Below are 23,729 nucleotides of genomic sequence, written 5' to 3'. Positions count from 1 at the left end.
CAGAATATTCAGAAATGCCAGTGTTCTAACACTGAGCACTGAACACTGAGGACCACTGAGCACTGTAGAATATAAGTGCCACTGGAAGCACAGGGATCTTCACCCAAAAGAAGCTAACACTGATTCTTCACCCTGGAAATCGGTGGCAACACAGTGTGACCTTCGAAAGGTCACGGGATAGCGTAGCTTTGTAGATTAGGAGCAAAATTGAATGCGTAACGTGAACCACCACGAGCAGAATCGTCAATGAAAATTAACACTATTTATTCCCAAGTAGCAGAGTAGCGATGTGGTTGTGATGATAAACGATTACGGTTCGAACTGAAAGGCAACTAAAAAACGCAACACAACTAAGAATAATGCGCAACTAAATACAATAGATGAATAGCGATGAAGCGATTTAACATAATTTATACGACGGGAAACTCATAAGTAAAAAGAAACAAGCAACTAAACCAAGCATATGGAAACAACATAAACTTTGAATTACTTTGGTTACTCTCCTAAACTTTGGTTACTCTCCTAAACTTTGAATTACTTTGGTGAAGCTCCTAAGTACTTGGAAAAAAAAAACACAGCGATGGATATGTAAAGCTTGGGATAGCACGATCACGATCACAACAGCGATATAAACTCAATCATTTACTCAGACCCCCTCAAATATACCGTAATCCGAGACTAAACTTAATTAAATTACATAACGAGGAGGCGATAATGAAATAAACCAGAAACATGAAATGAAGAAGATACTAAGTGCGATCTAACGTAACACACAAATGGTGACGGTTTTGCTTTGAAATCAACTTCAAAGTACTAATGTTTGTAAGTGGGCTGAAACATTGTCAATTTGTTGTGTGGACCGAACAAGGAATCTTCTCTGTTGAAGTGACCGATGACCCTAGCTTCACGTCTAATGTGTGTGCCAAACTAGAGAGGAGTCCTCCCCTTTGTCCCCTTTTATATAATAATTATACAAGTTCAAAATAGTACTTAAGAGCGAATGCACAGAAATATCGAGCAAAATTTATAAAATCGCGGCCACCGTCAAAAATGAAACCAATCTTTATTTTCGATTTCTAAAGAGGTATTAACGAGTTTTCAAAGGTTTCGGGTTGTCTTTCTAAAAATACGGCTGAATTTTCGAATTATTTAAGAAAATCGATTTTCGCACTCCCGCTCGCAAAAATTGGCATTCGCGTAAATGTCTTTGCGTAAGTAGTAAAGCCCAAATCATCAGGAAAAAAACTTATTAATTTAAAAGAAGGAATATTTGGCAGTTTATTTATGCCTACTTTTTAGTTGTAGATGACGTTTCTTGCTTCGAGAAAGCACAAAACTTGACAGGGTTTCACGGCAGTCTCCACAAATCTAGTTTCACCTTATAATTACAATGCGATTTTTTTATATGTGGCCAGTGTTAAATGGAGTTCATATTATATTTATAACGTGTCTAAATTCTCTCCTTAAACAGCATATAAAAATCGGTCTGGGTTTTTAAGCGAGCGCTTTATAAAACGCCTTCGAAATCTGCTCAGTTTCATTGAAATTTAATCTCATTTGCATATTCCCGTTTTCTTGATTCTCACGCGAAAATACTTATCTAAGCCGAAAACGCAGGTTTTGAATGAAGTTATTGCACTAAACTCTACTTCACAGCTTAAAAACGATGACTTACTTTTACATGCCGTCCAGCGGTTGACAGCTGTTGTCCATTTGATGCTGCAGTCCAGGTTCTGTTTTCGGAAAGTAACTTCATGGCTCACTTGGTCAAGGGTCACGACTTCAAGTCAGGGTAACGTCAGTCCGTGACGCTCCTTGATAAACGGCTGTAACGCACAGCCTTCAAGACCAGGAACCTCTTGCTAATACCACAACAAATTTTTTTTCTTCCATCCTTTTCGATGGCGACTATTTTCATTTTAAATACCATGTGTGGACGTAAGTAAATGTCGATAAGTTGATAAGTTAATATAGATCTTAGCTCGGGGAGCTTGCCACTAGCATTTTCCCATAGCGATAAGAATGAACCACGTTTCGGAGTTTTTATGACGCCATTTTCAAGTTGTAAGATAGGAAGTTAACTGTCGAAGAAGACTAACATAATAAAATAATTAATAGACTTTTCTCGCATTCCACTTCAGTGCGTTCGAACAATAGTACCAGAACGAGGTGGGGGTGGACATCTTCATACATTTGCTGTAAGTTTGTCCACCCTGACCTCGACTCGGTACCATTGTTTGTTGAAATGCGGGAAAGATCTATTACATGTAATTTCACGCATGTAGTTTCGCCCGGATTGAGTCTGATTGGGCACTGGAGATGGTGACGAAGCTCTAATTAGCCGCAAGTGTTTAAAGTGCAAGAGTAAAATCCATCTTTTGTAAGTCAGCAGCTTCTAGTCTTTACACGGGACTTGTGCGGTGCGAGTTATGTCGGGTATACACTGCGGCATTTACACCAGTGTCTGGATAAACATAAGAACCGGACCTTGCCAAACAGTTTTCCGTCTTTGATTGTTTAGTACATGGAACATTACTTATTTAATAGAGACTTGTCACCATCTCTAAGAGGGTCTGAATGGAGGGGGTCCGCATGTCGGTTGTCGGTTAAAATTTTATTACTTTGTCGGTTGTCGGTTAAAAATTTCGACCTTTGTCGGTTGTCGGTAAATCCCAGTTAATTTTTTTGTCGCTAGTCGGTAATTTTTCCCTCGTTTTCTTGGTAGTCAATAGTATTTTCTAGCCCTTTGTCGCTAGTCGGTTAAGCCCATTCACTCCCTCCTCTAAGGGCGCGTTCGATTGACCGTATTCCGGAATAGGCATACATGGAATAGAAGTTAGAGATCCTTCGTTTTTACGGAGGTTCACATTAAAATTATCAAACACTTGCTAAAACGCTATTTTAAACATACATTTATTATCCTTGTTGTTTTAAAAGCGCCAGACATACCGTTTTAAATCATCACTCCACGTATTCTTATTCCGGAATAGGGCCAATCGAACGCACCCTAAATGTCCAATCTGACTCAATCCGGGCGAAACTATTTGCGTGAAATTACATGTAATTAATTATCTTATTATGTTAATCTTGTTCTGACAGTTTCTTTCATCTTGAAAATGGTGTCATAACGACTCCGAAACGGCCTTCGTTTGTACCGCTAATTTTTACTTGCTTGTGCATTACAAAACCGTTCCTTTCTATTTTATTGGATTTTTGCAGCCCCAGTGTGACCACGTCATGTTTATGCTTTAAAATTCTCTACATGATACCACATTATACAAAACGAAAAAGAGATACATGTAATTATGGTGAACAGCACCTACATTTCTTCAAAAACTCTTCAATTCGACTCAGGTAGGGCGCTTTCTTTCTTCCCTTTATATCACCTGTGGGGATTTCAAAGTGGTCGCATATTTTGTTAAGCATTGAAATCGCGAATGTTGACAGTTTGGCTTGAGCCATCAGTTCACATAAATTGTAGTGTTCGAGGCTGATGGGATGGAGAGGTTGGACGTTTTCAAGAACTTCTCCCCTCAAGTCGCTTAAAACCATTTCAGCTTCTGCGATTTCGTCATCAGACTCACTTTGGGAGGAGTGGCTGCTTTGGAGCGCACGCTTAGATGCCAGACGGGAAAAGTAGCTCGTGATCTGCTGGCCTGTCAAGAATTCATTGCTGGTAAACAAGCGGTCACCATTTTCATCTCTTGCGCTCATCATTGAGCGGGCAACTGAAGAAGCGTTCAATTTTTTGCCTGTTTGCTCTCCGATAAGGAACTTGTTCAGTAGATAGTTCTTTTGCTTGTCGGTAAATCGCGCTCTTGACGCTTGGCCGGTCTTGAGGGCCCATCCCATATGAAGGAGAGACCAATTTGGTGCTCTACGACTTTCGGCGCAATGCTGCAGTTGGGGAACACTTGCAGTTTGCTTTTCCAGTCTAGCTGCATAACCATGAACAGCTTTGTCTAGCAAGGTCTCACGTTCCAGTTTGCGTTCGTGCTTTCCGCAATCCAAGTGATGTTGCAAAGAAGCAAACCGCTGGTAGGACTTCATGCAGCCCTCTTCAGGACATAAAAATAACTGGGAAGAAGCTGTATCATCCGGTGACTCGTCTGAACCTGACATCGTCTCAGGTTTGGTCGCTCGACACTTGAGAGAGGTAAACTTATCTTCCACTACGTCTTCCGCGCATCTAGATAGCCTTAGAATTGGAGTTTCGTTGTTACTCCTGATAAATTTGCTTAGTTTGACGGTCTTACCAGGTCCAATACCATATGCCTTCCATGTTGTAATACAATCTTCGCCATATTCGACCTTCGACACCCCGCTTACGCCATCAAACTTGACATTGGTAGAGGTTCTTGGGTTTGCCATTTCGCACAATGTGACGTGAAGACCGGATACACCTCCCGACGATCTCATAGCGTCAACCATTTGAGAAGCATTCTCGATGTCGTTACCCTCATTGAGGTAAATTCTCATATGGGCCTTGATGGTTGCCGCCTTCCTGTCGCATGCACCTTTTCCAGCTTGGGGATCTGAAAAGTCAAGTCGTTTTAATGTCACTCCGTGGAATTGACTGGCTTTCGAGGCGCCGATTATCGTTGATCCGCTTCGGTAGCACCCAGCGTTGTCTTGTCTGTAAATGACGGTTTTCAGAATTGGCATAATTGCCTTAAGTTTACCGATGACATCTTCCATGATCGCTAACACCGCGTTGCTGTCTTGGCTGCATGACTGAAATACATGAACAAACGTCATCATCTGTAGTTGCTCAGTAGCCACCATCTTACGCGTGGCCACAGTAACGTGCCAAGAAAGGCCACGTTTGCCGAACCAGTCGTGCTGGCTTTCACGGTACTTGCGCGGCAAGAACGTCATTGCCCAGTCTTCAACCAGAAGTACACTTGATTCATCTAGCTCGTCTATAACATCAAGACGCGCCTGATCCTGGTTGAGGCTGCGTAAAAGATGAGCTTTCCAAGCTTGAATGTTGGAGATCGCTTGGTCAGCAATAAAGCTTAATTCTTCCTTGGCATCTGCGCCGATGTTCTCTTCTGTCATCATTGCGAGGGCATTTTTGATGTCTAAAAGAGCTTCTGTCATCGCATCACAGCGGTCACATTGATCTGTATGTTGGTGGTCACAAAGAACCTGGAAATCCCGATCTCTGGGGTCACTCAAGGCGTACTGCCGGCAGTGGTCTGCGACACATGATTTTTTGGACACATGCACCTGCCATGTTATAAAATTCATTATTTATTTTATTCATTTCTTCCTCTAACAGATGCAGCTAATAGCAGTTAGTGTACCGCATCTTGATTCCCTCTTTCTCACAAACGCAGGACAAGCTCAAGACTAGATCATCAATTATCGTCTTTACCTAATGATTGATTGTATTTTTGTTTTAATTATCGATTCATTTATGGGGGTGATTTTCAAGGAGTCAGAGGTGGATGGGCGTTGTGAATGCAGCCTCGACCTGGTTTCCAGGGCTTCTCAGTCTCTAAGGGAAATGCCCTGGGAACGAGCTTGTTGCTGTCTGCGTTATCTGATTTCGTTTGGTTTTATGCAAGCCTCTAGCCTGGCTTTGTCAGAAATCACGTCAAAATAATACAGCGTCTGATACACAAGCTAGTTGGATGGTTTAGGGGTCAATTAATGAAAAACAGAAGCCTATAAATAAAAATTGCAGGCTTTTCAGCACACCTTATTCAATACCCTCTTACCTTGTAGTCACTTTTCAGGTACTGCTTAGCAGACATGAGGCGTTCTCGTTGTTCTTTAGCCCAAGTCATTCCCATTAGATGGTCTCCCAAGCGTTTTGCTACATCGGTGAGATCCTCAAAGGCCTGAGCTCCTGCCGAACTAATATAGTCCAGACCTTGTAACGACTTTCTTGTGGAGGCTGCGCAAACAGAAAGGATGTTTAACAGAGTCCTGCGGCTGAGAGGGGTAAAATTGGATTCCTCTGCATATGCAAGGTATTGCTTTACGATGGACTCTGGGATTAACATACGAATAACGTTGGGAACTGTCACAACCTCATTTGTTGACAATGTGATGGTTTCTCATCGAATGGCATATCCTGGATTACGTGAGGACTAGTAATGAAATCCAAGAAGTGATCCACCTGTGTGACTGACTCGAACAATTTTGTGTGGGATGTCTGTGGTGGTGGAACACCTCTCCCGTGAAGCATTGTATGCTTTCTTGCAGTACTGAATCTGTATCTAGTAAGATCAGGTATCCATTTCTTCAGAGTTTGGAAAGTGACCTTGTCCGCCATTATCGAAAGAATCTGCTGCCGGGTATCCCAAGCACTCGCATTACTGTAGCACTCTGTAAGGGCATTCATGAGCACGTTATCCACATCCTTCTCCTCGCTTTCACTGTCACTGGAGAATTGTTGATTCAAAGTTGGAACAAGGGAATACCACAACTTTTCTGATTGTTTGGGCGCAACTTCCTCCAAGACAGCGCCTACTGCCTGTTGTGCCTTGCGAAGATGGCGACGACGCGTTCTTTCACTCGCTTCATCCCATGGAACAGTTACAGTTTGCCTAACTGGGCTAACATCCCTGGTGTTTAAGAATTCGTTCAGTTTGGTCAGAGGAGTAGAGTCATCGAGCCTCGTGCTGCGGGAATCCCTTGTTACGTCAAGGCTGGACTCTAAAGGCAGATACAAACCTCCCCCTGGCGTCTGGACGTTGGAACCAAAATACAGGGAAGCCGGTGTACTTTGCCCCACTGGGGAAGCCCCGATAGAATTTTCCTGCAATAAATGTACGATTGAAAACTTGCTTAATTAATACATGTCATTGAACTAGTGTGAGGCCTTTATTGGGAAGGTCAATTTATTTTTGGGAAGTTTGGGGCTCGGTCCATAAACTTGCAAAAAAATAACTCGACTAAAGCCCGGTTTACACTACAGAAAATTTTCGGCACGCCTCGTGTGAAATTGGCGCTGGTGCCTAAAAAGAGCTTGGCAAACTTTGTTTACACTACACCATTTTTACGTATCAAAAATACCGTGCCAAAATTTTTGGGCCCGGGTAAGTTCTCTTATAGACATGCGCAGTTCAATTATAATCAAGAACGTCCGCGTGATTTTGGTGGAGAATGAGCAGCCATCTTGAAATATACGCAAAAAAACCGCTAGCCTATATGAATTGAGGCTCAAATTTGGCCCTTTAAAGTGTTTACACTACATGTTCTATCCGACCCGTGCCTATTTTTTCAGCACCTGTACCATTTTTATCCGTGCTCGGACTACCTCGCCGAAGGTCCCAGCACGGGTAAGAATTTTGTTTCGGCACGGATGAAATTTGGTACTGACAGGTTGTTTACACTGCAAATTTTATCCGAGCCGAACCCTTTTTTTTTACCTTTTTTTTTGGGGGGGGGGGGGGACCCGTGCCAATTTCACCCGAGCCGTGCCAAAAAATTTCTGTTGTGTAAACAGGGCTTAATATTCCCAAATACGGCCGAACATGTTAGTTCATTAAATTTCTTATCTTAATGACTCCTTTACAACAATGCAGCGATTCTCGGTAAGCGTGCACGCCAAAGTTAAACATATATTTGCATTTTCCTGGCTGCTTTCGTGAAATTTTAAGTGAAATTATTCCCCAGACATAAAGGAAATATATTTGTACTTAAGAAGAGATTTTTGTCTTTTGTGTTTGCACCGCTAAGGGGACCAATCCCCTCGTGGACCAGTATGCAATATAATAAGTCCAATAAATATAGCTTCTTCTAACGTCTAGTATGGAAAAAAATCTCAGTTAATGTAACTTCCGTTTTACCGAATGAATCATTACTAAAAATCGTTTACACTTACCAGTGACATATTTCCCATGAGAATAACTTCGCTTTCGATACCAGGCAGCTGGGCCGCGGTCTTGTTTCAGCTTCCCCAAGAAGCTTACGGCAATTAGAACACACTCCTGTGAAAGTGAAATGATATTGCTTCAACCCCTTTCAAACACGTGTCATCTACTTTTCATCTGTGTCTGGTGACCTCCCATGCTGACTAGTTATAATATATTGCCGTTGTAAGCATTACAAATGTACAGGCTGTATACTCCAAAATCATGCTAACGCTCATTTGTAGTTCCTGATAAAATCGGGTATCAAAAGCTCACTCTTCTACCTTATCATTAACCTAATTGTCGTAAAAAAGTCATGACTGACCTGCACCGACTGGAAGAAAAATTCCTGTCTCCTTCAAAACTATCTGCGACCCAGATTTGCTCAGTCCTCTCTCTGCTTTCGGTTTTTTAGCAAACGTTGCTTTGTGCATTGACAGGCTGACTGGTACGGAGCACTTAGGAGAACTGCGTTTCCAGCTGACGCCCAGAGATGCACGATGTTGAGGACATATAATCCAATTTTCTACATTTCGGGGTGGTGCAAAGATTGACGCTCTCGCCAGTAAAAGCTCTGCTTCGTTTTCTATTCCGATAATGGAAAAGAATGACTTGTGTCTTGAAATGTCTCCATTGCAGCTAAGCAATGGAACCATTTCTACTGATCCAGTCCTGTCTTTCGTATCAGAACCGCAATGGCCCCCAACAATGCCAAGAAATGAACACGTACTGTTCTCCATGACACTTTCAAGACGGACTGTTCGATTGCTCTTGATCAAAAGTTGTTGATTTCACTGCTTCTTTTCCATGCCATGATGGTTACGCATTGTACTGACAGCACGTGACCAATTTACTAGATTAGAAACTAGCTGATCTGGAAATAACATTCTTTTCAGATTCGGGCAATGGGTTGCCTAATACTTAGGAAAATGGACATTTAGCAAAGAATTTTTATGAGTTGTTTCCGTTCTGAGCAAGAGTCCTATAACACTGAGGCCAACGAATCCACTCCCCTCCCCCTCCCCTCCCCGCTTAAAGGTGCTTTTTTTTCGACGTTACTTCCAAAACATCAGACATTTAAGTGATTATTGCATTAAGGGCAAACTCTCTTCTGCCTCTTCTGTTTGCTCTGTGTTGGACAAGTTTTCATGTCGAATGTAAAAAGCAGAGAAGGACAGCTTGAGCCCTGAGAACGAAAGGTAATAAATGCACTGAAATCCTGTTGCTTAACGCAACGGTTATCAGAGTAGCTCGTTTGTCTCTTTAATCACAAACCACTTGCCTCACATTTTGATTTTATTCCTTTTTACAGAACGTGTCTCGCCGGATCGAACAGCACAGATAAGGATGATGAAATTTATGTTCGGGGCGCCACTGTGCGAGGAGATGATCATGAGCTTGATGTATTAATGGAAGTGATTTATATTTTTGCATTTTGACGTTTGTTCTTCTTTAGAGTGTTTGTAAAAGCATGCACGAAACTCTCTTTCGACGACAGGTGAGCATATATACTAGTTATAGCTGTCGCTAAAGTGCCAACGAGCCAAGCTTGCGTGATCTGGCGCCTGGCGGCTGCAAACATCACGCGGCGTACTCGTGCGGCACTCTCATTGGTTATCGCTACGGTCAACATTTCATCGCTTTGGTCTACATTACAGCTTTTGGTCTACATTACACTCAAATTTGAAGCGCTTCTGAGATTTCGTCCGCCTAAAAATCTTCTCGCGGCTCTATAAGCTGCCGCCTCGCCAGGCCTTCTGTCTTCAGAAGGCCTGACTCGTTGGCAATTATTTGCTTTGATTACGAGATTGTTCAGCATAAGGCGGTGACTATTGAAGACTATTCGTCACTATTCGCGACTATTCGCCACTATTCGCACTGTTCGTACTATTCGCTATTCGCGACTATTCGCTGTTCGCTATTCGCTATTCGCGACTGTTCGCTATTCCGGTTTTCCAGACACCCAACGAAATTACGGCGTAAAAAGACTGTCTGATACATGCGTGTGTTTCAAATGACATTCGATTTGAACAAATTTGAACAATCGATCGAGTCTCAAATTTAACTGAATTCAAATCAACTGTTCCTTTGTGAAAAACTTTAATATTATTTTTGGCATTACGCTTTATTGTTTATCGTTTTGACAAGAGATATTGTGTACGTGTATATGCATTTACTGTGCAGTGTAGGATTTTTATAATAGAAATAAATGGCTCCAATCCTTGTCAAAATTAATACTTTTGCCATCGGCGACTGGTTTGAGAGAGTCTTTAAATTAAATATACATCCCTAAATTGTAGAAGGACATCGGACGAAACTCGCGTTCCGTACAGTACGTAGGTTATCAACGAAAAGGGATGAATACAGGAACCTTGCTAACTCGGGTAAGGACTCGCGCACGAAACATATAAAAATCAACACTGTAGTTGTTCGGATTTGCATGCATGCAGTGTCCTGACATGAGTTAAATTAAAACTTGTTGCCTAACATCATACAAATAGCTCACCCGCGGCAAGTTTAAAGTATCTTACGGCTGTCAAAACCTATAGGTTTCCATGATATTTAACGATGGTTTAATAGCGCTAACCATGCTTCGAGCAACCCGGGCCTGTAGTTTCTTGACGATTCCCTCAAGTAGAAGTGTGACATTCCACAGGCAAAGATGTGTCGGCAAGTTCTCTTGTTTCCGGAATGAAGGACAGATACTTCATTGTTTTCATCTTTAAGTCCACAGATAATATTTTGGCTTCAAATACCACTGCTCCTTTCCGTTCCGCGAATCTCGTTATACATATGCACGAGATTGCTCGTACCCCCAACATGTTTAACTCCTCTTAATGTTTACCTTACAACGAGTGCCATCTGACTTGGCCCAATGACCAAATTGCTTTGTGTGTTCTCAAGCCTTTTTTACGCTCAAGGCATTAATTACATTCTCAATTATAAACTCTATTTTGACTGACCACTCTACTCCACTAAGTAAATAGTTCACCCTGTGGCCAAAATAGATTTGACTTAAAATAAAGAACACTTTATGTGTAACCAATACGAAAAATCGGGCCGATAAATTGATGCAGAGAATTTCAGTTGGCAACTGCAACAAAATACCGCAACATCACAAACATGATTTGTATGGGACATGGATTAAACAAAGGAATGTCAACGTTGCGCACGAGCGATCACGAATTTGAACTGCTGATAGAGAAAAAAAATTGTTCTGCGGGCCTCCTAAAATTGCTTTTACCCCAGTGCAGATTAAACCCTTTTGCGGTTAAGTTATCAAAACGGTCAGTTTGCCAACCATTGCAATGAAACACCATACTAAACATAAAAGGCGCAAAACGAGCCATAACATGAGCTAACATGTAGCGCGCCTTTGTCTGCATCAGTGTCTGCTTCGTAATGTTTGTATAAAATCACCAGGGAAAATAAATAACCATTAATAACGATTCTCTTTTAAAGGATAAAAGTTTATGCGTATTATTAAGGATAAAATTACGCAGTTGGAAGTGTACTTTTACACCAATTTTAATAGTAAAAGGCCGATTAATCTAAGGCCCGTTTCAAACGTCGAACTTTTCATGTGCCGAATCTAATGCAAATGAGCGAAAACAATAGATTTTCTCATTTGCATTAGATTCGGCACATGAAAAGTTCGACGTTTGAAACGGGCCTTAGATTAATCGGCCTTTTACTATTAAAATTGGTGTAAAAGTACACTTCCAACTGCGTAATGTTATCCTTAATAATACGCATAAACTTTTATCCTTTAAAAAGAGTAAAAATACCCTACATATAGAGTAATTTTAGTAGATTTTTTTGGTGTAATAGTTTACACAGTAACAAGGTGTAATTTTACATTTTCGCGTTCGTAACATTACACTTTAATTTTTAGTGTGCATGTATGGTCGTTGACGGACGATCCTCGATTCTTACAGGTAGCCATTCTTAAAAGCGTAAACTGCCTCACTTGGTAGGTTAGAGTGCGAGAAGTAACTGTTGTAAGTATTAAAAACTCACCTCAACTCACAGAAGTTTATTCTTCACAGATCATCGTCTGCGAACACGAGGCACCCGAGCATTTCGTTCGCAAATCGTTCCGCAAATCTTCGTACTGTCTGCAGAGTCCGGACTTTGGTACTCTTTGTATGCGGATTGGCTCCGAAGTGTAGTCTATTGTTACATTTCTCATCTTCGGAAAAACTAAGGGGATGGCGCATGCGCAGTAGTCACAAAACGAGTGGGGACTTGGGTCGACCGTTTTTCATACGAAGTTCCCGACTATCTGGTAGCCTGATATGATGATGTTGTTGAGGAAAGATCTTGTCCCATCGAATTTCCAAAAGAACTTTTCGACAGTTTCGTTGAATGGCAAGTGCCCCTGTTTTTTCTGGTTTGGAAACTTCGTGTTAATAATTATGTCAAACATTTGGGAAGCGTGCTTCATTCGGCTGCTTGCTTCTTGTTTATTTCGGCAAGTTAGTTCGCATTTGGATTTAAATCTTTAGTTGTTAATTATTTTCTTTCATTAATTCCTTCTCTATGTTGTTTTGGGCTGGTCCGTGGAGTGGGTCCGAAGGGGTGGTCCCTTGGACTGGTCCGTAAAGCAGTCCGTGGAACCGGTAGGGAACTTACGCCCGGTTCAAACGTCGAACTTTTCATGAGCCGAACCTAATAGCCCAATTAAGTACATGACGAGATCGACGTTTGAATCAATTAAGTTCGACAGATGTTATTTGGGTCGACCCCATTCTCGTCCCCATCGCCCTTTTCGTTTCTCTTAGTCGGCGGGGCCTTGGCACGAGAAAACGAAGGGCTCTGGAGACATAGGATTTTCGAAGTTTTTGATTGGCTAATGGAAAACAAAGAGATACCAAGCGGAAGTAAAAATGTTCATGCTTCAGTTTTTACCGGAAAAGAAATTAAGTATGACGATGGTTCGCCGAAAAAACTCTGCCAACCGTGCTTCAGGAAGGTGAAGAATATTATAGAATTCCGCGCTTTGCCACTGGCAACACTTTCTGCACAGGAATTGTTGATTGGATAGACTCGTATGAAGCGAGTCCGTGGCTCGCAACAGGAGAATCACCTTCTTCGAGTCAACAGGCGAAAAAGACTAGCTTGAACCGCGAAAATATCGAAAGTGTTCACAGTGCTCGGATGTGCCTTTTTGGTATTTTTGTGGAGGGCAATCAACGACACGGCAAAAACCCCACTCAGTTTAGACCTATTGCTCTCAAGAATATCACTACTGCACCACGGCGCCTTCCAGAATTTTTGCAAGGTGATAAAGAAAGACATGATGCAACTAAGATTCAAGTGTCCGAGAGTCCTGCCGACCGGTCTATTCAAGCCGACAACATGAGACAAAGCGGCTTACGAAAATACCAGGTGCGTGAAATTCTATTGACTTTCGACTTATAATACTGTATTCTTAATTATAACTGCTATATCTCACCGAATTCATTGTACTGCAATATAATTCAGTATTTCCTGACCATCTGAATTATTAGTGACAATAAATTGTAATAGTTTCTCAAGTAAAATGCATATTATAATTATAATAATTATTCATTCTGTTGTCAAACATGCTGAATTCAATGAAGTGTTTGTCCCTCAACTTTGAACCATTCTTTTCTCTTCCCTTCAGTTCACCTGGGAAAAGTTGAACAAGACACAGTCTTCACGTGACATGGGCACCCTCTTCTATTTCAGACAAAGGTTCGGACGGACAAATGTTCCCCCACAAGTGAAGAAAAACTATGCTGGTGTGGAGGCCCTTATGCTTCAGGTAACATGTACACACATTTGCGAAGCCTTCATGGCATGGGCTGGAATGGAAACCCTTGAATCAAGGCCATTCAATCTGGAAATACCACCACAATCTGCAACTGTACAAGAGAAACATGAATTCCTTGAGGGGTGCATTGGCAACTTTTTTGACAAGTATGCATTGGTAGTTATAGATGTGAAAGGATTGTGGGAGATGGAGGAAGCCCAGCGTGTAGAGTCAGAACAGGTTTCCAACCACATGCAGTCACAAACAACCCAAAATCTGTACAGGCCAGGTAATAAGTTATTAAAACTTTACTGCTGTTCATGACAGCAAAGGGAAATATTTTTTCATTAAACAGGACTCAAGCCCGGAAACAAATACCAAAGAGGTTGCTTGCATAACCCCTCAAATACTAAAATTGTTGATATTTATATATCACACTGTAAAATCCTTCACAAGTCCACTGTTATGGGTTATTATAATAGTATTATTGGTGGCCCTTTTTTCAAGGAGAGCCACTAGAGAAAAGGATTTCTTAACAATTTAAGTGCTACATATTATTGGCCTGTAATATTTAACAATATTATTAAACCATGTACTGATGATTATTCTGCATTTGATTTAAGGTACTACAGTTCTGCTATTAAAGCAGAGCCACGAGTTAATAACACAGTGTCTTCTTGTTGCTGCTGGTAAGATTGTTGATGATGACTCTGTGAGGGCAGAAGCTGCAGTTCAAGTCACAGCTGTGATGAACACAAACTGCGTCCAAAATAAACTACGGATAGGTCAACTGGTAGCATGGCCAAAAAAAGATATGGCAATCTTTCAAAGTAAAACCTGTTTTATTACACCTTGAAAAACAAAGTGAATGTAAGAATGGAATAAAAACTTCCCTTCAATTTACATACATACATACATGAAGGCTATGGCTGTACTTATTCCTGTATAATGTTCTCTTCTATTTTCCTTTACTATTGATAAGGATGTCTGGTATGCCAGTGGTGGATCCAGACAGGCTCAAATTGTGAATGCATGAAAACATGGAAATTTTCTTGTCCATAACAGCAAGAGGGAGGAACATCATCCCTAGATCCACCACTGTAAATAAGCAGTAAAGCATTAAAAAAGTTATACATTTCAAAAAAAGATGCCACAGCTGCATAGAGCATAACCTATTTCATAATGTTTGGTAACAGAACATATCCCTGCACCCCAGGGATTGAAGGCCACTAGAAATTCTAAGGGGGAAAAACTCAACACTCTAATCCTTAAACTTACATTATTTGTTTGGTTATACAATGTACATTGTTTATTATCACACTATGACACTACTTTTAATATTTACAAGGTTTATAGCTAACTACAACTTAGATTACTAACAACATTTCACTTACTGTTACAATTTAAATGTCAATTACTTATTCTCATCCTCACAATATGTAAAGAAAAAACAATTATTTAATTTCAAGGGGTAGGGCATATCAATATATTCCAGTTTTTAATGGAAAGGATGAAGCTAAACTGGAAATTCCATGGGGTCAGGGAGGTGGGCCTTATGGATACTTTTTAAAATCAAAATAATTTATTATATCAGTAAGTTAAATAAATGTATAATTGCAGTTAGTGCGACTACAGGCACCTTTGGAAATATGGCACATAGCATACCTAGTTGGGCATATGCAGGCCGAAAACTCTACCTAGAAATAAAATGCAAGTAAAATGAAAAACAATGTTATGTAAGAATGATTATAAAAATAGATTGTGAGCAATGATAGCAGATTACACCTGAATGCAATATACCAAATTGAAATCAACATACTGCTACTACCACTACCACTACCACTACCACTACCACTACCACTACAGGTACATGTTGCTCAGCCAATAGGCCACTATCAAAATTACCAAAATACTCTTTGTTTGCCCTCCATAAGCATAATGTTTCCAGTCTCTCTTGGGACTCACAAAGGTCTCAAGAGAAAATAAAAACAAGACTTACGCAAAATTTTTGAGGGCAAACAAAGAGTATTATGTTATTTTTGAAAGTGGGCTATTGGATTTCCACGTTTTGCATTAGTATTTTCTTGAGGTTCAAATGGTGTAGGCTAATTTAATTTTAGTTTTGATCGGTACATGCAAATTCTGCATGATTGCGATGATCTGAATGTGATAAAACAAAACTGATCATAACACAAACATTGTCCCCCTTAATTTTAATAATATGTAACTTTTTCACAAATTTCACCACAAAATTGAGGGTGGGGCAAGACTAAAATGAAAATAAAACGTAAGCAAAGCCTTACAATAGATTATACCGAAGTAACTAGAAAGAAATAAAGGCAAGAGTTAAATACTTGCCACTCTACAATGAGATGTGCTTCATCAATCACGATAGCTCACATGTGGCGTCTCACTTCTTCGCAATCCAATAACTTAAGCAATTTTCCAAGAAATACCTCCGCGTGGCCATAAATTATTCTATACTTCGATTGCTTGATTTCGTTAATTTCAACATCACTTAACAACTCAGTATTCCGAACCACTAAACTTCTAACTTGCATATCGTTCAGCTTGACTGTTTGATCTCTCATCAAGGCGTTTAAAAGGAGAAACAACCAAAATAAAAGATTTCTTTGCTCCAAGCCACGAGTCAAAAACAAAGGGCAACTTGCCAAAGCCTGTCGGCAAAATAATTAAAGTGTCTTTCCTTAAAAAAACAATGTTCCTTATCGCCTCTTTCTGTTGTACATGTAGGGAAACATTTTTCATATTGAGACCCCTTAAGGGCCGACACAAGGATTCCTCGAATCCTGCCTCGACAACCGCCATGACAGTCACAGACAGTGTATAGAAACATCACGACTGCATACATGTAGACCGGAAGGCCTAGAATCTAGGACTCGAAAATCCTATGTCTCCAGAGCCCTTCGTTTTCTCGTGCCAAGGCCCCGCCAAAGGGTATGGTTTTTCAGCAGTTTTGATCATAAATAGGGTGTCGATTTTGAACTGGGTATTTTCTTTTAGAAGAGGCTGCTTTTACATCTCTATTGATAAGACCATTAACAAAAGCCCTTCAACTGTCCCAGTTGCAATGGTCATAAATTGGGGATCCAGTTTTTTTTTGTGGAAAAATCGTAGACTTTTGTCATAAATAGGGTAAGGGTTTTGGGAAGCGTGCTACACACCCCCACCCAATTTTTCTTGGAGTACCCCCCTCACCCTGGGACCTGGCATAACTAGTTATTGATCAATGACAAACACTATTTCTTGTTAACAGTGTTGTCTTTAGGGATCTATGTATAAGATTGTTTATCACTGAAATCATGACTAATCATTGTTGATTATATATTGATTATTGCTGATTGGGTGGTCTTTAGTGATTTCTTGATACCTCTTTGTTTTTAATTTATTGAAATCTTGCGTCTAAATATTATGTTGTAGAGATTGGCACCCACTAAAAAAACTGTTTATGGATACGAATATAAGTATAAATTAGAAGAAATGATGTGCCATAGGTTTGTTATATCAATGAGAGAAAGAGCTATCTGTTTGAAAAGGCAAATAATGGCAGTTACTATTGCTAATAGTTTAATAATAATTTTTTGCTTCTTGATCACATAGTGCAGCTCATCAAGAGCCAGAAGACATGTCCTATGAGAGTGATGGCGAAGAAGATGAAAATGGGGATGAGGTTGGAGATGGGGAGGACTCTGTTTCTGAGAAAACTGACAAAAAGGCAAAGAAAGCAGGCAGAAAAGCAAAATGGTCTCAGTCACTGTTAGATGATACTAGAGATGAACCATTTACAGACTTCAAAAATTTGGTAAAATCTCTGTTAAATGACCACATTTTCTTTGTAAATTACAATCTCTGTAAATTTGCACATTTACAGAGATGTTGTAACTCCATAAAAAGTCTGTAAATTTTACCACATTTTCGTCCATAGGATGACATAAAATGTGCACAAAATCTCAATAAAATCTATGTAAATTGAAGGAAAAATTTACAGAGATTTTGTGATAAGTACAAAATGTCTGTAAAATCTCTTTACTTTCTCTGTAAAATTTACAGGCGAAAAAATCTCTGTAAATCCATCCATATAAAATCTCAGTGTTATCTCTGTAAAAAGTGAGTGAGAAGAATGCATGAAATGTCTATAAAATGTCTACAAAAACCCTCAAAAAAATAGAGGGGAAAAGTATGTGAAATGTTTTTAAAATGTTGGTGTTTTAGTGTACAAAATCTCAACAAAATGTTCACAATAGCTCTTTAAATTAAGTATTTAAAACCGGAAGGAAGGCAGGAAATGTCAATAAAATGTCTGTAAAACTGGAGGGATAAAGTATGTAAATGTTTTTAAAATGTTGGTGTTTTAGTGCACAAAATCTCAGCAAAATGTTTACAATATCTCTGTAAATAATAGCATTTAAAACCTGACATAAGCCAGGAAATGTTAATAAAGAGTGAAATGGATGAAAGGTTAGTAGATTTTACATAAAAAAGCACAAGTTCTAGAGTTTGTGAATGGATACATTTTTATTTCAAATCTAAAAATAATCATGTGTTTCTATTACTTTCAATAGAATCTAAGTTTATAATAAAATTCTTGCAATAAGTTCATTATTATTAAATAATAAGTATAAAAATCTGGCTTATGTTACCCCAATTACAAATATTTTACATAATACTCTCAATAAAATCCACAGTAAGTACATGTATATGAATAAAATTATTACTATAAATTCAATACAAATAAGGAAGACATATATATCTATGGAATTAAATTGACACACTAAAACAAATTAGCCACATGGATCACCTGCATGGTTACACCTACTTTTCAAGTTACATTGAACTGTATGATGCGTGCCAACCACCAGTTCAGATCAAAAATACTACATAGCATACTATAACAAATTAACTGCATGGTTAGATCTACTTTTCAAGTTACATTGAACTGTATGAGACGTGCCACCCGCCAGTTCAGATGAAAAATATTACACAGCATACTATAACAAATTAACTGCATGGTTACAACTACTTTTAGAGTTACATTGAACTGTATGAGGCGTGCCACCCGACAGTTCTGATAAAAAATATTACATAGCATACTATAACAAATTAACTGCATGGTTACACCTACTTTAAGAGTTACATTGAACTGTATGAGGCGTGACACCCACCAGTTCAACTGAAAAATATTACATAGCATACTATAACAAAATTAATTAACTGCATGGTTAGAACTACTTTTCAAGTTACATCGAACTGTATAAGGTGTGCCACCCGCCAGTTCAGATGAAAAATACTACATACCTGTAGCATACTATAACAAATTAACTGCATGGTTAGACCTACTTATCAAGTTAAATCGAACTATATGAGGTGTGCCACCTGCCAGTTCAGCATACTATAACAAATTACCTGCATGGTTAGACCTACTTATCAAGTTACATCGAACTGTATGAGGCGTGCCATCCGCTAGTTCAGATGGGTAATACTAGGATACCACAAGAAATTAACCAAATGGATTACCTGCATAGTTAGACCTACTTCTCAAGTTAAATCGAACTGTATGAGGTGTGCCACCCACCAGTTCAGATGAAAAATACTACACGTACATAGCATACAATAACAAATTAACTGCATGGTTACACCTACTTTTCAAGTTACATTGAACTGTATGAGGCGTGCCACCTGCCAGTTCAACTGAAAAATACTACATAGCATACTATAACAAATTAACTGCATGGTTAGACCTACTTTTAGAGTTACATTGAACTGTATGAGGCGTGCCACCCGCCAGTTCAGATGAAAAATATTACATAGCATACTATAACAAACTAACTGCATGGTTAGACCTACTTTTCAAGTTACATTGAACTGTATGAGGCGAGCCACCCGCCAGTTCAAATAAAAAATTTTACATAGCATACTATAACAAATTAAGTGCATGGTTAGTCACCTAAATTTAGCGTTACATTGAACTGTATGAGGCGTGCCACCCGCCAGTTCAACTGAAAAATACTACATAGCATACTATAACAAATTAACTGCATGGTTAGACCTACTTTTCCAGTTAAATCGAACTGTATGAGGTATGCCACCCGCCAGTTTAGGTGAAAAATACTACATAGCATACTATGACAAATAATAATTAACTGCATGGTTAGACCTACTTTTCAAGTTACATCGAACTATATGAGGCGTATCACCCGCAAGTTCAGATGGAAAATACTGCAGACTTTCCTAAAACAAATTTACTGCATGTAATTGAATACTAGTACTTAAATTACATTGATCTTTTAATGATTGTTGCCACATGCAAATGTGTTTATTAGAGAGCTATCACTTGTGTTTGATGTACATGTAATTACCACTGAAAGATGACTGACAATTTCCTCAGACTCAAGGGACAGTGAAATCTATCTTGATTTTCGTCAAAAAACTTACAGTATATGAACAGAGAAGTCACTGATTTTTGCACTGAACATCTCTCCCTTATGTTCATCCAGTTCAATGTGAGTGTGTACAGATAGCCAACGAGGTGCAAAGCCCCCCAAGTTGGCTAATCAAGATGTAATTTTTTCATATCCAACAATCGTGAATGGAATAATAATGTTTTATTAAAAACGCCCCCAAAGTAGAGAGAACTCTTACCGACTTTATTGTGTAACTGTATATTTTTAGCTGACATGTACGGTTTCCATAATTTTGTAGAGCATGGTCTATTATGCGCCGATCAAATCGAAACGGGCATTTGACTATCTTCTGTGCCTGGGGAGTGAGGAATTTGGAAGTTTCGAGTTGATCGGCGCATTAGCTCATATACCACAATGAATTCTGTTATACGATGAATTGTGTCATACAATGATCAAGTTTTTGATATTTATTATACATGTACTATAATTATGTATCAACATTAACGTTGATAGACATCACAAAATCAACATACAGTCTCAATTCGAATGAGTGCACAAGACAATTTATCTTATTGGTCTCTGCGCAGTGTATGTAGTGTTTCCATGGTACTTTTAAAAATACAAGAGTTTCCTTAATAACGGTTGCCTACCTTTTAGAAAATCTCCACCTGCCCTGTTTAGCTGCCATAGACCTAATGCATTGCCCTGAAACAAAATATGAACATATAAAAACCCTACAAGGTCAGCTTCATGACCCGACAAAATGGTTATGGTAGGAGCTGTGGAAATTTGATCCACTGGAATTCCTTGTTGACACCCTGTCTTACAAACTTATCTGGAAGCCTGTGACAACCTCCCAAAGTGTCCACCTTTCCAAACTGACCATTTTGTACATGTAATAAAATCAATAATAAGAACAAATTGCGATTTTGAGACGGCAATACCACATTATATTGACGGCTAGTTGGGAGAAAATATATTCCGTATTGGGCGGAGTCATGAAGCGACGGAGCCCAATACGTTTTGGTTTTGTATCGCGATCCATCATTTATAAGGATAAATAAAACTCTAAACTAATCAACCCCCGCCTGATCGAAATTTTAATTCTTTCTACCGGCGAAACGTATTTGTTTGTGTACGTCAGCAACCCAATTCAGTGCAACAAAGTCAATTTCAACATTAGAACCAATCACAGGCCGCAAAAGTGAGACGGCAACACCACGAAATATTGACGGCTCGCGCATAGGCAAAACTATAAGAAGATCGCGATACTTATTATTTATTGTTGAATTTTTCATAATTTCGTATTGATGTCTGAATTAGTGTTTGAAGGGTACAACTCAAAACTACTTTTGTATTTCACTCATAAATTTGCTCTTTTTTTTAGGGTGCCTGGGCATAAAGCACTCAAAGCACTATTTAGTGAGATTTCCCATATCCAATTAAAAGAGTGGAGCAATCATGCCAAAAATTGTCCCTTAAAACAAACGTTTTGAGATATAACAATTCCTCAAGATGGCTTTTTGTGTATTGTTATGAATTAGATTAAGTACTCATCAAATAAAATGTGAGGTTTTGGTGGGAGAAATTGAAATATTAACTGCATCACAATATGATTGGTATAATTATTTAGATTGCTAGCTCTACTACGTAACAGTACATGTACATGTATGGTAGCTTTGTAATGTTTCGTGAAAAATGCTAGTAATGCAAATGCTTTTGAGTGGTCTACTACTCCACAAGACAATTGATTTTTTTTTTGTTAAGGTTCACATACATGTACATGCAAACAAGCAAGTGACAAGTAACAAGCGAGAAAGCTTGTATACCATGTCATAGGAAATAGGTACATATCACCCTGCACAAGCAATGTGGAATACAGCCGAATATACGCTGTGCAGTTATTGACTGATTGGTTAAATCTTTTTATGATTTGGTACAAAGGGCTTCACATTACTGAACAAGTCATGTGACATTGTTTGGACATGAGAAAACAGTGAAGTACATGTAGGTATACAGGTGACAAGGGAGTAACTACAGAACAACCTGCCACTATTGTGTTCTTGTAGTGGCACCGTTTGAAGAACAAGGAATGTGCAAGTGGCGAATAAGGTCAATAAGGGGGTGGGTATACAGAGATCCATATATTAATCACCTTGTACATGTATTGTTATTACCTTAAATGGCATTAATACAATATAAAGTGAAACTATTAAGGGAGTAGGTCTGCAAAAGCAATGACTGTGCTGAGGCCCTCCTTGGCGTTTTGGCGAAAAATGACAAAATGTCGTAGGGAACAAGGCGACAGAAACAATTTTAGGGAGCAAAAAGCTGGGAACAAGTAAATTGGGGAAAAAGGAAACAAAATTTTAAAATTTTAAGCCATTTAAACCTAAATCAGGTTTGTATCAGTAAGATGACGACTTACCGAAAACTCCTCCGGCAGTCTTTTGCTTTTCGGATCTTTTGAATCTTCCCGCCCATTTGCTAACTGTAGTAGCTGTTCGGCCAGGCCACCCTTGTTCCAAACATTCGTAGAACAACTCCGTTTACGTTTTGAAGAAGGCCTCTATATTTGTCATGAAGTCTTCACCGATTAACCCTTTCGGAGACTGTCTGAGGTTGAATCATGTCACTGCACAGGCAGCCCAGAGTCGGAAGGTAAACAATTATAAGGATTTGTATGGGAATCTCGATAACAGACTGAAAAAGATATTTACCCGCAAAAGTTCTCAATAAAAAAGCCGTACTTTATTGTCATGGTAAATTTCGTGCTTTTTGTGTGGTTTTTTGCCTGATTGAATGCGATTTAAGCGACTTCTCAAATTCCCGAGTCGTCACTCTTCCCTAAATAAAGGAAAGGCTGGCAACTCATTTCTAACTTACCTCAGATCTCGCCGAAAAAATTCACACTTCTCCGGCATCAGTCACGCTCAAACTCCGGCGATGGCTACACGGATAAATTTACTTCCCCTTGACCAAGTTTCAAGGTCCAGCAAGTATCCATCGCTGAGAAAATGCGAAAAATATTCAAATTTTCAAACTCCTTCGAGGCTCGCTAACAACCAATTTTGACACGGCTGGTCAACGATTCACCGAGCCTCCATACGGTGAGCGCAAACCTACGCAAGTGTACCCATAGTTGGGCAGAGCAAAACAAATCCCAGACTCGTCCCCAAATACCTGCCTGGGGTCATGTTCGAGTTTCTAAATCGGCGAACGATATTAAAAGTTCCACACTGAAACCTTAAACACAGCTCCCATCGCTTTGGTTGCCCCACCGCATGTTATAAATCCGGATTTTCATCGAACTCCGTAAGTACTGAAGCTGTTTGGATGGAGTTTGAAACGCAGTCGAAGGTATTTACTAGTGTATGAAACACAATCCTGTTTTTTAACCGTCAACAACTCACATTATCATGACTGCAGAAGAAATTCATATGAAAAGGTCGCTGCACCTTTTCAGCCTTTTGGACACATTTTTCTGTTGAGAGTCCAGGGAAAATGCCATCGTTGAAATCATCTGTGCTTTGTTTTTGCGCTTCCAGTTGCGTTGAAATGTTCAAAATTATTTCTCACACCGGTGCATCAAGCGATATCGATCGAAAAGCAACGATTATTACTCGGAATACCTGAAAGGTATCCGAGTTACAATCTCGC

At 39.5% G+C, this 23,729-nt stretch overlaps 2 protein-coding genes across 6 annotated transcripts in view; one reads left to right on the top strand and one right to left on the bottom strand.

The window, feature by feature from the left end:
• The window catches only part of LOC138043548 (uncharacterized), a 45,699-nt gene extending 23,032 nt beyond the window's left edge, over positions 1–22,667 (bottom strand). Inside the window, exons 1-2 of one of the 5 annotated variants that reach the window (XM_068889874.1) lie at positions 22,498–22,667; positions 20,720–20,774 (exon numbers count right to left, since the gene is read on the bottom strand). In XM_068889874.1, the coding sequence (XP_068745975.1) occupies positions 20,720–20,757 (38 nt within the window). In that variant the 5' untranslated portion in view covers positions 20,758–20,774; positions 22,498–22,667. Of the gene's footprint in view, positions 1–5,726; positions 5,750–11,888; positions 12,028–20,719; positions 20,775–22,497 lie in introns of those variants that run through there. The other 4 variants (XM_068889878.1, XM_068889875.1, XM_068889879.1 and 1 more) reach the window with 4 other exon arrangements.
• LOC138043550 (uncharacterized) lies at positions 12,816–14,503 on the top strand. The gene is made up of 3 exons (XM_068889882.1): positions 12,816–13,259; positions 13,519–13,936; positions 14,271–14,503. Exons 1-3 carry the CDS (start codon positions 13,029–13,031, stop codon positions 14,501–14,503), a joined length of 882 nt encoding a protein of 293 aa, XP_068745983.1. The 5' UTR covers positions 12,816–13,028.
• Positions 22,668–23,729: the final 1,062 nt, after the last annotated feature.

This window comes from Montipora capricornis, chromosome 3 (genome assembly GCF_036669925.1).
Source record: "Montipora capricornis isolate CH-2021 chromosome 3, ASM3666992v2, whole genome shotgun sequence".
Taxonomy (NCBI): domain Eukaryota; kingdom Metazoa; phylum Cnidaria; class Anthozoa; order Scleractinia; family Acroporidae; genus Montipora; species Montipora capricornis.
Note: the sequence above shows the minus strand (reverse complement) of the source record. Positions and strands in the feature narration are given on the sequence as shown.

Excerpts from the sequence above, each read along its gene's own strand:
- LOC138043550 (XM_068889882.1), top strand. The coding sequence starts at position 13,029 with ATGTGCCTTTTTGGTATTTTTGTGGAGGGCAATCAACGACACGGCAAA. Across the intron at positions 13,260-13,518 it reads GCGGCTTACGAAAATACCAG|TTCACCTGGGAAAAGTTGAA; the intron begins GTGCGTGAAATT and ends TCTTCCCTTCAG. Across the intron at positions 13,937-14,270 it reads CCAAAATCTGTACAGGCCAG|GTACTACAGTTCTGCTATTA; the intron begins GTAATAAGTTAT and ends ATTTGATTTAAG.